Below are 15,021 nucleotides of genomic sequence, written 5' to 3' on the forward strand. Positions count from 1 at the left end.
CACAATCCCACTGGTGCGTGGGGATTTCATGATAAAGATGATCCTCCCTCTGTTGGCACTGTCTTGACAACTTAAATTTTTTGTTTTGTTTTTATGAATAGTTAATAGTTTTTGGCTGAGGCCATGTTGTTTTTTCCGACTTCAACCGTCTGAACTTATTCACGGGGTGACCTATATTCCCTGGCCCTTTTTTTGTGAATTGTAATTTTAGTAAATTTTATTAATTGAAAAGGACTTCATCAAAAAAGAAAAACACAAACAACGCAAAAACTATATAAAATAAAATAAAATAAGCTAGTTCTCCCATTCAGCAGCTTTGAACCACGCAAAATGAGTCGACAAAGAACCCCGACATCTACAACCTCAGCTCTGCTCGCGTGTATGTTGATGTATAATTTATTGGACGCACGATTTTCTGCTTGTGGCACTGATTTCATATAGTTTCCCTGGATTTCCTTGTTCCGCAAACAGGACGTTAGCAGGAGTATTCAACGGACGAAGACATAAATTGTTTTCCCGGTTATAATAAACTAGTGATGGCCATGGCAGTGGTTGCCTTGCCGTCACTGTCAATTCTGTCAATTTCTCAGAATTTTTATAAGTTTGAATCCCTGCAACCCTCAGCGAGGTTGAAAAACTTTGAGTCGAGTTCGAGGCGATTCAAATTTGTAATTTTTGCTAATTCGTCAGGGCAGGATTCTTACACAGAGACAGAAAATGAAACTTTTGGAAAGAAAAAGAAAAGAGTTGATACCCGTATTCATTGGGATAATCCTGATGAGGGCTGGATTGGAGTAGATGATAATGGCACAGGAGATTCAGAGGACTTCAAGTTTGGGGATTCTTTGGGTGATATTTTATTAGAAGCGGAAAATTCACATTATCAGTAAGTTTTTAAATCCAATATTGAATGTATTATTGCATTCATAGATGCAAGGGTCTTGTACAAGTCTGTTAAAAGATTAAGAGGATGCCAAAGTAGAAGCTGTGTTTTAAGACTATGCAATCAGACTTTATAATAGCAGGTCACGGATCCCTATACTTTTTTCAATTAGTAAAAATGTGATTATGGTGGATAGACCCTGAATTTCCATTTTTGGCTTCTGCACTGAAACCCTGGCCTTTTTTAATGAATTTTCCATTAAAACAAATTTTATGATTTGCAAATGAAACCTTATTTATAAGGGCACCTTGATATTTTCAATTCCAACAATTAATCTATAGGAAAATAAAATGAATGGATTTGTATTGAGGTCAAGTTGGCATTATAGATTCTGTAGACTTCATAACTTTCGATCTCTTTACTTACCTACCTACACCACTGTCACGCTAACGAAGTGTATACTAGGCGTTGCCAAGTTCCAACACTTACCAATCACTGACACCGGAATAACATTAACGAGGAGCAAACTAGGCTTCGCCAATCCTTGTTAAACATATTACCACGGAGAAAAGGAGTAATACCGGAAATATAGACCACAAGGTCGAAGTGAGAGGAGAGCATTTCAAAGGATCTCTGATGTAGTCTTACTTACCATCAAATGAACACGAACAAACACTTTCCAGCTTAAGCCTAGCACCTTTGATAGAGCTAAAAATGTAAAAAATGCAACAAATACCCAAAGAAACTGAAGCATTACTCCTTGATGCTTGGATCTACTCTTGGATGTGGATAAAGGGTTAATAGCTATGAAATGTAGGTTATGAGAGATTCCCAATGTGGTAGCATGTACCTGTGATCACTGATGCTTGGATTAACTCTTGGATATGGATATAGGGTTGATATGTATGAAGTGTTGGTTGTGAACAAGCTTGCCAGGAGACCGGTACTAGTATTGGTAAAATAGAGTGTAACTAGTAACCATACTACTCTTTTTTAAACTAGGAGATGAGGGTACTTGGAGATACCATTTTTAAAGTTTGTATAATATACTAATTTATAATTTTGCTATGTTAAAACTGGAACTATCATGACATTGAACTTTAAAAATAAGAATGACGGTTATGTTCAACATTAACTTTAAAGTTTAAACACACAAATGTCAAAGAAGCAAAGGGTTCATGCTACCTATTTGACATTATGTATTGAAATTCAGAAAATTTGATAGCTTGATAGGCTGATATATGCACGGAACACAAAAATCAGAAATCAGAAATCTATTGACTACACTTATATGTCATCCATTTGTCCCACCAAAAACTGATCACTCTCAAGCTCAGGTTCCTCTGCTGGTAGTAGAATTGGGGGTAAATCATTGAGCCATTTGCTTCAACCACTTCATTCACCAAGGGTGCAACTTCACCTAATGGTGAAGTTTGGTTCCATTGAGAGAGAGAGAGAGAGAGATGAATGTACCATTTTCTGCTTTCTTTAACTTTAATTGGTTACTCTTTATTGAATGAATAAAAAATACTCCATTTTCTCTCACAAGATGAAGAGACAACTGTAGAACAATCATATTGCAAATGATTGCAATTATGGGGTTTCACCTCCATGTTTCCAATACCACTCTCTATGTTCTTTTGTTGCATGCATATTATGTAAAGTTTCCATTGAAGAAAAGTCACTATGCCCACGTGAAAACTTATTCTGTTGAATCCTCACAATTGATACATCCTCACCTCCGTCACAAATCTCCCTTACTACAGCCCAAAATCTATTCGTTACCTCTCTATCGTAGTATGGAGCCCTCTTGTTAGTCACTTGTATATCATTGCATCAGACAACACTATCAAGGGGTGTGTTAAGTTTGTTCTATCTTCCATGTACTTCTCTTCTATCAAAAGATATAGAGAAAGATCTCTTGCAATTGTTAGTTTCTTAATTATTTTACATATGAAATTTTATTCTTGGTAAATCTCTCCCCATGGCTATTTTGAATCTAAATTTGTGTTTGATATGGGCTTAGTAAGATTCACAACAAATTTAACATCAACCCCAAAATGGTTGTTGGACTTTCTCAGATTGCTGCAAGTGTAGTTGTATTGCCTTCTTGGTATATACTTTCCAAATGGCAGCCAGCTCTCTTATATTAGATGAAATATGGATAAGGGACATGTCAATTCATTAGTATTTAATATAAGAGTTTCTTATTTAACACACATTTATATTTTTATATATATAAATATCACATATATAATATATGTAATATATCTCATATATTAAATATGTATCTCATATATATCTTTAGTGAGTTTTATCCTACTGAAACTACAACACTCCCTCTTAGTTAGGGAGGATAAATATATGACATATATTACACCATTGGTAATATTAGGAATGAGAAGTTTTAAGGATATCTTTGATCGGAAGATATCTACCATTTTGATATCACATTTGAAATCATGAGTATTTGTGTTCCAGAATATTAACACATGATGTTTACCAAATATTCAAATAAGGTTTGATATCACATCTTGATATCATGAGACTTGGTCTTCCAGAATATCAACACATGATATTCACCAAGTACTCAAATAATGTTTGATATCACATTTGATATCATGAGTATTGCTCTTCCAGAATATCAAAACATGATATTCACCAGGTACTCAAATAATGTTTGATATCACATCTGATATCATGAGTATTGATCTTCTAGAATATTAACACACGATATTCACCAAATACTCTTTGAGTAATGGCCTTCTAGAATGTCAAGATGCAAGATATTCACCAAGTACTATGAGTAATGGCCTATTGAATATCAAATTGCATAACATTCAACATGTATTCAAAATGTTTATAAGGTATGTGCACATGCATTCTCATAATGCGTACCACATAAACATCCACCATGTAAAGTATAATCTATCATGATTTGCATAGACATCGTACGATATCCATCATAATAGAAAATTAAGTTATTGTAAGATCGACACCTTCCAATAACTTTTGCAAATACAAGTAATAAGCATTTGGAAGTCTTGACTTCCTTATGATGTACACAGGGTGTAGGCCCATTATATCACGCAGTCACATGCTTGATACCTAAAGTTTACATGAAGTCATCTGATATGATCAAGATCTTCAAAGATCAACTGAAACATACCCTCTATTCACTCCTTTGGATAGATGTGTCAGATTCCCTCTAAATATCAATCTTCTAAGCTCCTTTACCTCTGGAGAAGTGTCAAACTCCCTCTGAAACTGATAGTAGTCCTCCCTTTTCCTGAAAAATATCCTCGGAGAAAAGATCAAGGCAAATGTAGTACTCAAGAATAATAAGTAATTCTTTATAATAAGATCATTCCAATGTTCTTTTCACACATTCTCCTCACAATTCTTATTTCTTTTACATATGGAAGAAATGCATTCTTTATGAATTCCCATATGTACTTACCATGTACAACTACATATATAAGAAATTTAAGTAAAATATTTCAAATGTGAAAGGAGAACCTTAAATAATATACCATCATAATTAATTTCCATAAACATATTATATATCCTTAGATATATTATAATCACAAATGCCTACATATAAATTCATCTCAATTAATATCATAATAAATTATATTGCTATCTTGCAACATATCAATTAATTCATAAAATCTATCAATTCATAAAATCTCATATTATTGTGTATAATAGTATTAGTAGACACTCAATAGTTATCCCTACCACTATTAAATATCAATTCTATTTACTTAGTAAGTAATAGTCATTCCTTAAAATAACAAATTAACGTGTGAACCCATACCTTTCTTTCATTATATGTATATAAAATGACTTGTGGTTGTTCGTTGACTTACCATGGACCTCAAGCATTGTTTGACTTGCACAGGTAGTGATAGTTTAATTATATTGGGTCGTATCATCCACAGTCTCCCTTATTTAGTCGATGTGATTGGGTGCTAGTCAGACCGCGTAAGGGTTTTCCTTGATTTCTGTAGCGTGTCTTGGCATTTTCCACTATCATAACTGCATATTTTGTCTGTGTGTGGAGACATCTGCCCCTAATGCTATGTCCCGGGTAAACTTTAAAAAAGCCACCTCTAAAAAAAGATAGAAAATATCGGTGAATCTTTTGTTATTTTGGAAAAACAAAATTATTTCTATTGGCTACTCTCAATTTTTTATTCTAAATATGATTAATATTGGCAATTATTTTCGAATCATAATTTTTTGTATAAAATATTGATGAATCTCAATGATAATAGGAAGTTCATTAATCACCATGGAATATTACAAGTCAAAATTGAACATTTTTTTACCCCATGGAAGATTATGAGGATTGTTACATATACTTTAAATCAATAGTGGAAACTAAATATAGGTGATATATTGGTAAAGTAACTAATAATTATAATACTTATTGGTCCGTCCAATTTAATTTCTCCAATAATATATATTATATTTAGGTGACTCAAATCTAATCATGTAATGAATATTGTGGCGAATATTTGAGTTTAAATTTTTCAATAAAATAAATTATTGAGCAATCTTAAATATTGTAGAACTAAATTTTATAAAACTATGACAATTTAGGTTGTATCAAATCTTAAATTATTAGCCAAAAAATTCTAAAATTATCCAATTTGCGAATATTAGCCACTAAAATATATCTTGGCTATGTCGATCAGTGTTTTATCGCTTCATTTATGAGACCCCACCATAGATGGATAGCGATATGTATTTGTGACTTACAAATATATTATTTCACCTGCCATTCTCATGGTCTTGCAGACTTGGCACTGAATTTTCTATTGGTCTTTCCTATTCACTGGGTTTTCCAATATCCTCATCCGGTGTTAATAATGTGTCCTCCTAAAATAGTTTTTAATCCCCTTTACTCTCGAAACGGGAATATATATATTGTTATTTAACTGCAGTTCCCTTTCGATATTTGTTTTAAAAATCAATTCTCATCAGTGGATACGGATTTTGATACCCTTATATATCTCCCCGTTAGGCTCCATGTCATCCTTTAATATTGTTGAAGAGAACTGAAAGAAATGAGGTGTCATTTTCTGCTGTTGTGATTGCTTAGATCCAATGCTACGTTGCCTACATGTTTTCCACGCAGGTAAGAGAAGACATCAATCGATTCTGAGTCAATGAATTAAATGGCCTCATTACTCCAAGTGCCTTAAGCGAAAAGAATAAGGGAAAATATAGTAAGAGATATTGATTGTCTTTCTTAGAAGTAAATCCCTCTCAAATGCTAGCAGTCGTTCCTAAACTTTGTCACTTTTCACGTAATCATGGGAGGAAATTGTGGTATCACCTGTCTTGATTGTCTAGATAATAGACTCTATTGTAGGTCTGTCCTTTGTGTAGACCCATCATACATATCTACCGGCATATATGTATACCCCGACTTTATTCTTTTATTACTTCTTATTCTGTTTCAATGTTAGATCTTTCTGTCCGCATCCCTTCATGTTGATGTATTCAAAATTCTAACACGAACGTTATATTAAATTTGGCTTTGATAAATTCCCATGTTATAGTATGACTTTGAAGTTTATGTAGATAATGAAAGGATTGTTTTCCTCTAAAAACAATAGCCATTGCCAATTATCATTTGCAACTTGCTTTGATACCATGTTGGATTTTCTTGGATTGCTGCAAGTGTAGTTGTATTGCCTTCTTGGTATATCGGTATATACTTTCCAAATGGTAGCTACCTCTCTTATATTAGATGAAATATGGATAGACATATCCCTTCATAGGACATGCCTATTCATTAGTATTTAATATAATAGTTTGTTATAACACACACACACATATATTTGTACATATATAGACATCACATATATAATATAATATAATATACCTCATATATATCTCTAGTGAGTTTTATCTGACTGAAACTACACTAACATTAACAATGGTCATGAAGGACCCTATCTCTCACATTAACTGTAGTATTTGATGTAGATTTTCTTCAAGCTGCTGATGCATCAGTAACTAGTGTGTAACACAAAGCTTCTTTGACTTCAAAAAAACACAAAAGATGAATAAAATATGAGGCAAACTGTGAATGAGCAGGTTTGAAAAGTTCTACCCTAGTAAATTTGAAATGGTTTGTTTGGTGATGGTTACAACTTACACATTAACAGTTTTTTTAAGCTCCTTTCAATGAGATGTGAAAATCCATAGGAACTTATCTAGATCTTTGAGTGCATTATTCAAGAATGTTAACAACTTGGTGTTTAAAATATATGCCTATACTTCTTTTGCACCAATGTGCCTACTACTTCACAAATAGGGGTAGCATCTATTTCAACTTGGATTACATGAGATGCTCCAACCTCCTCAATGCCTTCATAGTTGGTGATGTAGGAGCATTCTGGGTGTAAGAGCAAACTTGCATCACCCAAAAATATTTTCTTTTCAAGCTTTTCTATTTTAATAAGGACTAGTAGACAGGGTGGTTACTATTTATGGGAAATTGTTATTTTTAGTAAGTTTGTCATATGAGCTTGAAATGTTCTCATTTTCTACAGGGAGGTTCATTTTAGAGTTATAAGCCTACCATAAAAATCTCATTGCTCCAGCTTAAGTATCAGAGAAGTTATTGTGGATTTTCGGTAAAAAAATTTGCAGAAAAGTCTTCAGGCTCACCGTTGGAGGCCTTAAAGTGCCTGGATGAGGTCCGAAAACTCACTGGAGTTTCGATTTCAAACCTGTAGATCAGGAGATGGCGTTTTTGAGAAGTGGTTATAATAGCCAATCAGAGCAACGATTCATGAGTTATGGCTTTTTGAAGTTGGGCTCCCTGAAATATCTAAAATAATTGTCAAAGATGTATTTGGCCAACTCTATATGTATTGTTAGGGTTTGTTGGCTCTGGGTATTTAGTTTCAATGTCTAGAACCTTCCTGGGCAGCATAAATGATGCAGAGATAAACTCAACGGAAGCAAAAACAAAAGGAACCAACACTAGAAAGAGATAGATAACAATATTCTTCTAATTGATTCATCAAATGAATAGTATATACACTTGCTCTCGTAAAGATTTCTTCTCCCCGTAACTTCGTATCCAAAAACTTGACTTAACCTAAACCCAAAAACTCAATTTATACTTGTTAGGATGGTCTACAGAACATTCTAGATTATTACAAAATAGGAAAACCAACCCAAAGAGACTTCCCGCCAAAACGGCTTACAGAATATTCTAGATCAATATAGAATAGGGAAGAATGACCCTACAATGGTCTGAACAAATCCCAAGAAAAGATTTTATCCTAAACAATTTCTAGTGCTTGGTAACTTCTGCAACTCGGTATAGTCTGAAATGCGGCAATATGCACAATCTTTATGTGAGTGCTCCTACACCATACTCCCTAGGAAATTTTATCTCAAGCCCACTTGAGATGAGCTCTTGTAGAGTGGTACCCTGCTTCTTGATATCTTGTTCGGTCATCCACACAACATCTACATCCGAATAACCTCTGAGTTTTACCGAATACTGCTTGGACTCCTTTCCTTTTGTCTGCTTGATGACTTTGGTGTCAAGTATCCTTTCTAGCTGTGGTGTCTTTGTAAATGGTAGATGTTTAATGTCTTCTGTATCAACAATCAGTCCTGTATCAATTTCTTCATTGGTTGCTTTGAATGGTGTGAGGTTTGCTATGTTGAAGATGGGAGAGATGCCAATCTTAGGTGGCAATCGAATCTCATAAGCATTGGTTCCAAACTTCTTCAATATTTGACAAGGACCTAGTTTTCTCAACATAAGCTTGGTAGATTTACCTTTTGGTAGCTTCTCTTTATTGAGATTTGCCCATACTAATCTGCCTCTTCAAATTCTAAGTGTCTCCATTTCTGATCTGCATGCTTCTTATACTTGTCAAAGGTTTATTGGAGTTGTGCTTTGACTTCATCATAGATTTCTTTTATGGCTGTAGCAAATTCTTCTCCTTGGACACTAACTTGTTGCTGTGAACTCATATCTCTTAACTTGAAGATCCCTCTAGGATGAATTCCATACACCACTTGAAATGGGACTTTCTTGTACTAAAATTGATGGAGTCATTATATGCAAATTCAACTTGGGGTGGGATTACATCCCATTTTGCTGCATGTTTTCTTGTGAGTGTTCTTAATAAATTGCCCAATGTTCTATTAACTACCTCTGTTTGGCCATCAATTTGAGGGTGGTAGGTTAATGAGAATGATAAATTGGTTCCAAGTTTCCTCCATAAAGTTCTCCAAAAGTGTCCTACAGACTTCACATCCCTGTCTGAAACTTTGTTGAGAGGTAGCCCATGAATCCTTATGACTTCCTTGAAAAAGAGATCTGCTATATGAGAAACATCATAGGTTGACTTACATGGTAAGAAGTGAGCCATTTTGCTGAACCTATCTACTACAACAAATACACTATCATGCCCCTTTTGTGTCTGTGGCAGCCCCATTACAAAATCCATTGTTATGCTTTCCCAGGGTCTAGATGGTATTGGCAAAAGTTGATAAAGCCCTGCATTTGTAGTCCTTCCTTTGGCCTTTTGACAAATCATACATGTTTCCACAAAGTTTCTAACATCAGTTTGAAGTTTAGGCCAATAGTAGTACCTTCTAACTCCAAACTAAAATGTCCACCCATTGTTCCACTATGCTTCTCTTTGATAATGTTTGTCCTCATAGAGCACATGGGTACACATAGTTGTCCTCCTTTGAAAAAATGTCTGTCTTGTATCAAAAAATCAGGAAAATCAGCATGGTATCTTTCACCAAACTCCATACATACCTTATAGATGTCTCCAAAATCTGGATTTGCTACATACATGTCATTGAGTGATTCAATTCCCACACTTTCTAGCTGTATCTGGGAGACAGTCAGATTTCTTCTACTAAGAGCATCAACAACTTTGTTTGATATGCCCTTCTTATGCTTGATGGTGAAGGTATAGGCCTGTAAATACTCCATCCATTTCATGTGCCTGTGACTTAATTTGTCTTGACTATTCAGAAAACTAAGTGCTTGGTTATCGGTATACACAACAAACTCCTTTGGCAACAAGTAATGTCTCCACCTTTTGAGAGCTTGAACTAATGCATACATTTCTAGGTCATATGAAGAGTATTTCTGCTTGGCTTCATTGAACTTTTCACTTGAGAAAGCCACTGGTTTTCCTTCTTGACTAAGAACTGCCCCTATAACAACCTTGCTAGCATCACATTCTACTTGGAAAACTTTTTTAAAATCAGGTAAAGAAAGAATTGGCTGCTCACTAACATTTTTCTTAAGCAATTCAAAAGCTTCATTTGCTGATTGACTCCATGCAAACTTACACTTCCTTACTCCTTTAATAGTTTCTAACATAGGAGCACATATATGACTGAATTTTTTTATGAATTTCCTATAAAATGTAGCAAGCCCATGAAAGCTTCTAACATCTCCAACTGTTTTTGGGGGTGGCCAGGATAGTATAGGACTTACCTTATCTTTATCCATCTTCAAGTTAACTTGGGAGATCACAAAACCAAGATATGTCAGCTCCTCTTGCATGAACAAACACTTTCCCAAGTTTATTACCAATTTCTCCTCATGAAGTCTTCTCAAAACCATGTCAATGTGCTCTAGGTGTTCTTCCTTTGTCTTGCTGAAAATTAATGTCATCTAAATATACTATGATGAACTTGCCATTGAAGTCTTTGAGTATTTCATTCATAAGTCTTATGAAGGTACTAGGAGCATTAGAGAGTCCAAATGATATTACCTTCCATTCATATAATCCATCATTAGTTTGAATGCTGTCTTCCACTCATCTCCAGCTCTTATCCTTATTTGATGGTACCCACTTTTTAAGTCAATCTTGGAGAAATACTTTGCACCTCCCAAACAATCAAGCAAATTTTCAATTCTTGGCATTGGAAGCCTATATCTGATTGTAATCTTATTAATGGCTCTAGAATCAATGCACAACCTCCAAGTTCCTTCCTTCTTGGATGCCAAAACAGTAGGTATAGCACATGGGCTTAAGCTTTTCACAATCAAGCCAGAATCGAGTAACTCCTTTACTTGTCTAGCAATCTCCTCATTTTGTTGAGGTGTCATCTTGTATGCAGCCTTATTGGGTAAAGTAGCTCCAGAAATGAAATCAATACAATGACTAATGTCTCGTATAGGTGGTAAAGACTTTGGCATACCTTCTGAAATCAAACCTTCATACTTATCCAAAAGTTCTTTCACTTTGTTAGGAATTGCCTTCTTTGTTTCAGCCTCCTTTTTGTCATTTCCAATGGGTTCTTGTGGTTGTGGGTTAGGCATCAAAAGAAAACAAGGCTTAGGTTCATCCTTCATGTCCTGTAAGAATTCCTTTTTATCAACCATCATAATTTTGGCTTCCTTCTCCTTATTTTCTTCCACTTCTTCATGATCAGCAAATGGAATCAATCAAATCACCTTTGCATCCTTCTTGATGGTGTATATATTGAGTTTTCCATCATGTTGTGCCTGTAAATCATACTGCCAGGGCCTACCAAATAATAGGTGGCATGCATCCATGTCAACTATATCACACAAAATTCTGTCCTTGTACTTTCCAATCTGAAAATCAACCCATGCTTGCTCATTTACAAGAGTTTGTTGACCCTTTGTTAGCTATGAAACCTTATAAGGAAAAGGATGAGGTATTCTCCTAAGTTTTAACTTATGAACCATCTCAATAGAAACTAAATTCTCAGTAGACCCTGAGTCAATAATGACTTTACATACCTTACCTCCGGATTTGCAAGTAGTTTTAAAGATAGTTTTCCTTTGTGGTGGTTCCATGGTAGTAGGCACTTTCAAAAGTGTTCTTTTCAATATTAAACTTTCCCCTCTTTCAGGTACACTATCTGAGTCAGCCATCTCCTTCTCTTGGTATTCGTCATCTTGTATCAAATGTGTTCTTCTTTCACCTTGTGAACTTGAACTAGCTCTATCTGGACACCTAGATGCATAATGTCCCTCTTATTGCAATTGAAACAAATGATTGGACTTGCCCTTCTACCACCAAATCCACCTCTTGAATTTCCTCTTCTACCTCAGATATTACCTCTGAAATTTCCTTCGCTTTGACTGGTTTCTTGCTTTATCTCCTTATGAGCTTCATGGTTTTGTCCTCTTCCTTGGAAATTTCTTTTTCCCCTTTGATTTCTTCCTCTTCCTCTACTATTTTGTTCTTGCCTTCTTTTCAATTTGGCTTCCACCTTCAATACTAATTGATAACATTTCTGTACCGTATGAGGACACAATAAATTAAGTTCTTCTTGAATGTTCAACCTCAATCCATTGAGACATCTAGCAACTTTTACACTTTCACATTCACTCTGCTTTGCCCTTATGCTTAATTTTTGGAATTCTTCAGTATAGGTTGTGACATCTAGCTCCTTTTGTCTTAAACTTTGTCTCCTTCGATGAAGTTGGATTTCATAATCCTGAAGTAAGTACGTTTCTCTCACCTTGGCACGCACCCTTTCCCATGAAGTTATCATGTTCTTACCTTCTTTGACCCTTTCTCCTTGGGTGAAATTCCACCAAGTGAGGGCTGGTCCCTTCAACTTTGACTTGGCAATTTTTACCTTGTCCTTTTCTACTATATTTTCACATTCAAAATGGTTGTTCAAGGCTTCTATCCAATCCACAACAACATTAGCATCCGTCTTTCCGAGAAGATGGGTAGGTCACCTTTGGCATCCTTCTTGCCAACTCTTTCAAGGGCTTCTATGAAGTAGCTCTGGTTTGCAGGTAAGTTAACCACCTCCTGCTCAGGGGTATCCTCTTCTTCCCCTTCTTCCTCTTGCTCTGAGGAAACCTTTGCTCTCTTTTCCATCTAGCCCTTTAGCTTCTCAAATTCATCCAATAACCACTTATTGATTTTCTCATGTTCTTGCATCTTCTTTGCCAGTTCAGCATTAGTGACCATGTTTGATGTTTCAGCTTTTGACTCTGATCTAGACATAAAATCCAATTGCCTCAGGAGCTTTCCCCAAGCTCTGATACCAAAAATGATGCAAAGATAAACTCAATGGAAGCAAAAACAAAAGGAACCAGCACCAAAAAGAGATAGATAACAATATTCTTCTAATTGATTCATCAAATGAACATTATATACACTTGCTCTCCTAAAGATTTCTTCTCCTCGTAACTTTGTATCCAAAAACTTGACTTAACCTAAACCCAAAAACTCTATTTATACTTGCTAGGACGGTCTACGAAACATTCTAGATCATTACAAAATAGGAAAACTGACTCAAAGAGACTTCCTGCCAAAACTGCTTACAGAATATTCTAGATCAATATAGAATAGGGAAGAATGACCCCACAATAGTTTGAACAAATCCCAAGAAAAGATCTTATCCTAAACAATTTCTGGTGCTCGGTAACTTTTGCAACTCGGTAGAGTCTGAAATGCGACATGTACAATCTTTATGTGGGTGCTCTTGCACCAATAAAATTGCCTATTTAAAAAAGGCCAGAACATTGTCTAGAATAACTTTGGATGGTAGTTCGCAACTTAGTCTTGCAGATTACTGTGATGAAGGCGCCCATGTGGGTTAGCATATTGTACTTGTGAATTCTGTAATTCCACATTTGCGGCACAAATAAGAAGTCCATATTTTGTTCTTGCATTTGTTGTTGTTTCTCTATTTCTTTTATGTGTTTATGGTATTAAGGGGAGCACCCTTCGTCAGTTGGTTATGAAAAATTCTGCATTTTTCGCTTACCCTAAATAATCTATTGCCTTCAAAAAGTAAGGCCCTTTATTGTATTTTATGATGATATTAACTTGTGGATGATTTCTAACACCGATCCACCCATCCATTACAATATTCCATTCTTTTGTAGAACACTCCCTTTTCGTTGGTGCATTTTGTTACTCCAATCAAATTTTTACTTTATCAATTGGAGTTGTGCGAAGCTTTTGATACTTAGGTGGTTTATATCCAGCTAGTCCATTATTGATAGCTTGGACCATCTTTGTGCAGGAAGGTGAGTGAGCAACATGAAATAATGTTCCGCAATTGCCACATCAGCTGCTTCTTGACATCGCACACCAAATTATCTTCCATTGTGGATTGAGTTTCCAGTGACTAAGCTCTTACAGTGATATTCTATTGCTACATCTTTTGTTCTAAAATGTGTTAGGTTTTTCCCAGAAAATAGAGATAAACAACAATAAGGAAGAACTAAAATGGATACAATAAACGCCAGGAATTACCCTGGGAAAGCCCTTCCAAAATAAAAGGAAAAATCCAACCACACAACAACAGATCACTTTATTGATGATACAATATTCAAGTGTACAATGTTCTTCTCATATTTATAACAAATAGAGAGACTTTTTACATTACAACCGAAGGTCTCTTGAAATTTCCCATGACTCTTTATTTTCAATTATACAACTCTTTGAATTTCCATGTCTCAACGCATGTTAAATGACATATGACTGTATATTTTATATTACAATTATTATCATAAGTGTCCTCTTTAGCTGAAGGTGATCATAACAATAATAACGTTCATATTTCTAGAGATAAAGATCTCTATCGCAGCTACAATATTCAACACTCCCTCTTAGTGAGAGGAGATCTTTAGCTAAACATTCACACAAGGCTGCCACCAAAAAGTCAATTATAAATTCTATTCACATAGATTCTCATAAAAATAATTCATGGAATCACTCAACATGAAAAACCTGCAAGCACACCCAACTCTCATCATAGACTGTCAATGTGATGTCATCATGGAATCTCTCAACATGACACTATCAACTTTCATCACATAGATTCTCAAAACAAACATAATTCACAAAATCAGTCAACATGAAAAGCCCTGCAAGAATCACAACCAATTTCCATCACAAACTCTCTCAATGTGATGTTGTCATGAAATCTATGGCAAGTTAGTAAGGTTTACAACTAGCATTTTATCACGGTCTCTGTCAATGTGATACAATCATAGACTCTCTCAACATGAATTCCAACTCCTATCACAAAGTCTCTCAATGTGATGACATCATAGACTCTCTCTACATGATGTTCACTATAAATCTCTCATAATTGAAAGAGTTATTAGGTTA

At 35.1% G+C, this 15,021-nt stretch overlaps 1 protein-coding gene across 1 annotated transcript in view; it reads left to right on the forward strand.

Annotated features, from left to right (window-relative positions):
* The first annotated feature begins 305 nt into the window (after nt 1-305).
* Nucleotides 306-15,021, forward strand: part of NDHT (Chaperone DnaJ-domain superfamily protein) — a 30,929-nt gene continuing 16,213 nt past the window's right edge. Inside the window, exon 1 of the mRNA XM_089788334.1 lies at nt 306-886. Coding sequence (XP_089644460.1) covers nt 537-886 — 350 coding nt within the window. The 5' untranslated portion in view covers nt 306-536. The remainder of the gene's footprint in view (nt 887-15,021) is intronic.

The sequence above is a fragment of the Cupressus sempervirens genome, chromosome 6 (genome assembly GCF_028749045.1).
Source record: "Cupressus sempervirens isolate cs-2001-9-10 chromosome 6, ASM2874904v1, whole genome shotgun sequence".
Lineage (NCBI taxonomy): Eukaryota > Viridiplantae > Streptophyta > Pinopsida > Cupressales > Cupressaceae > Cupressus > Cupressus sempervirens.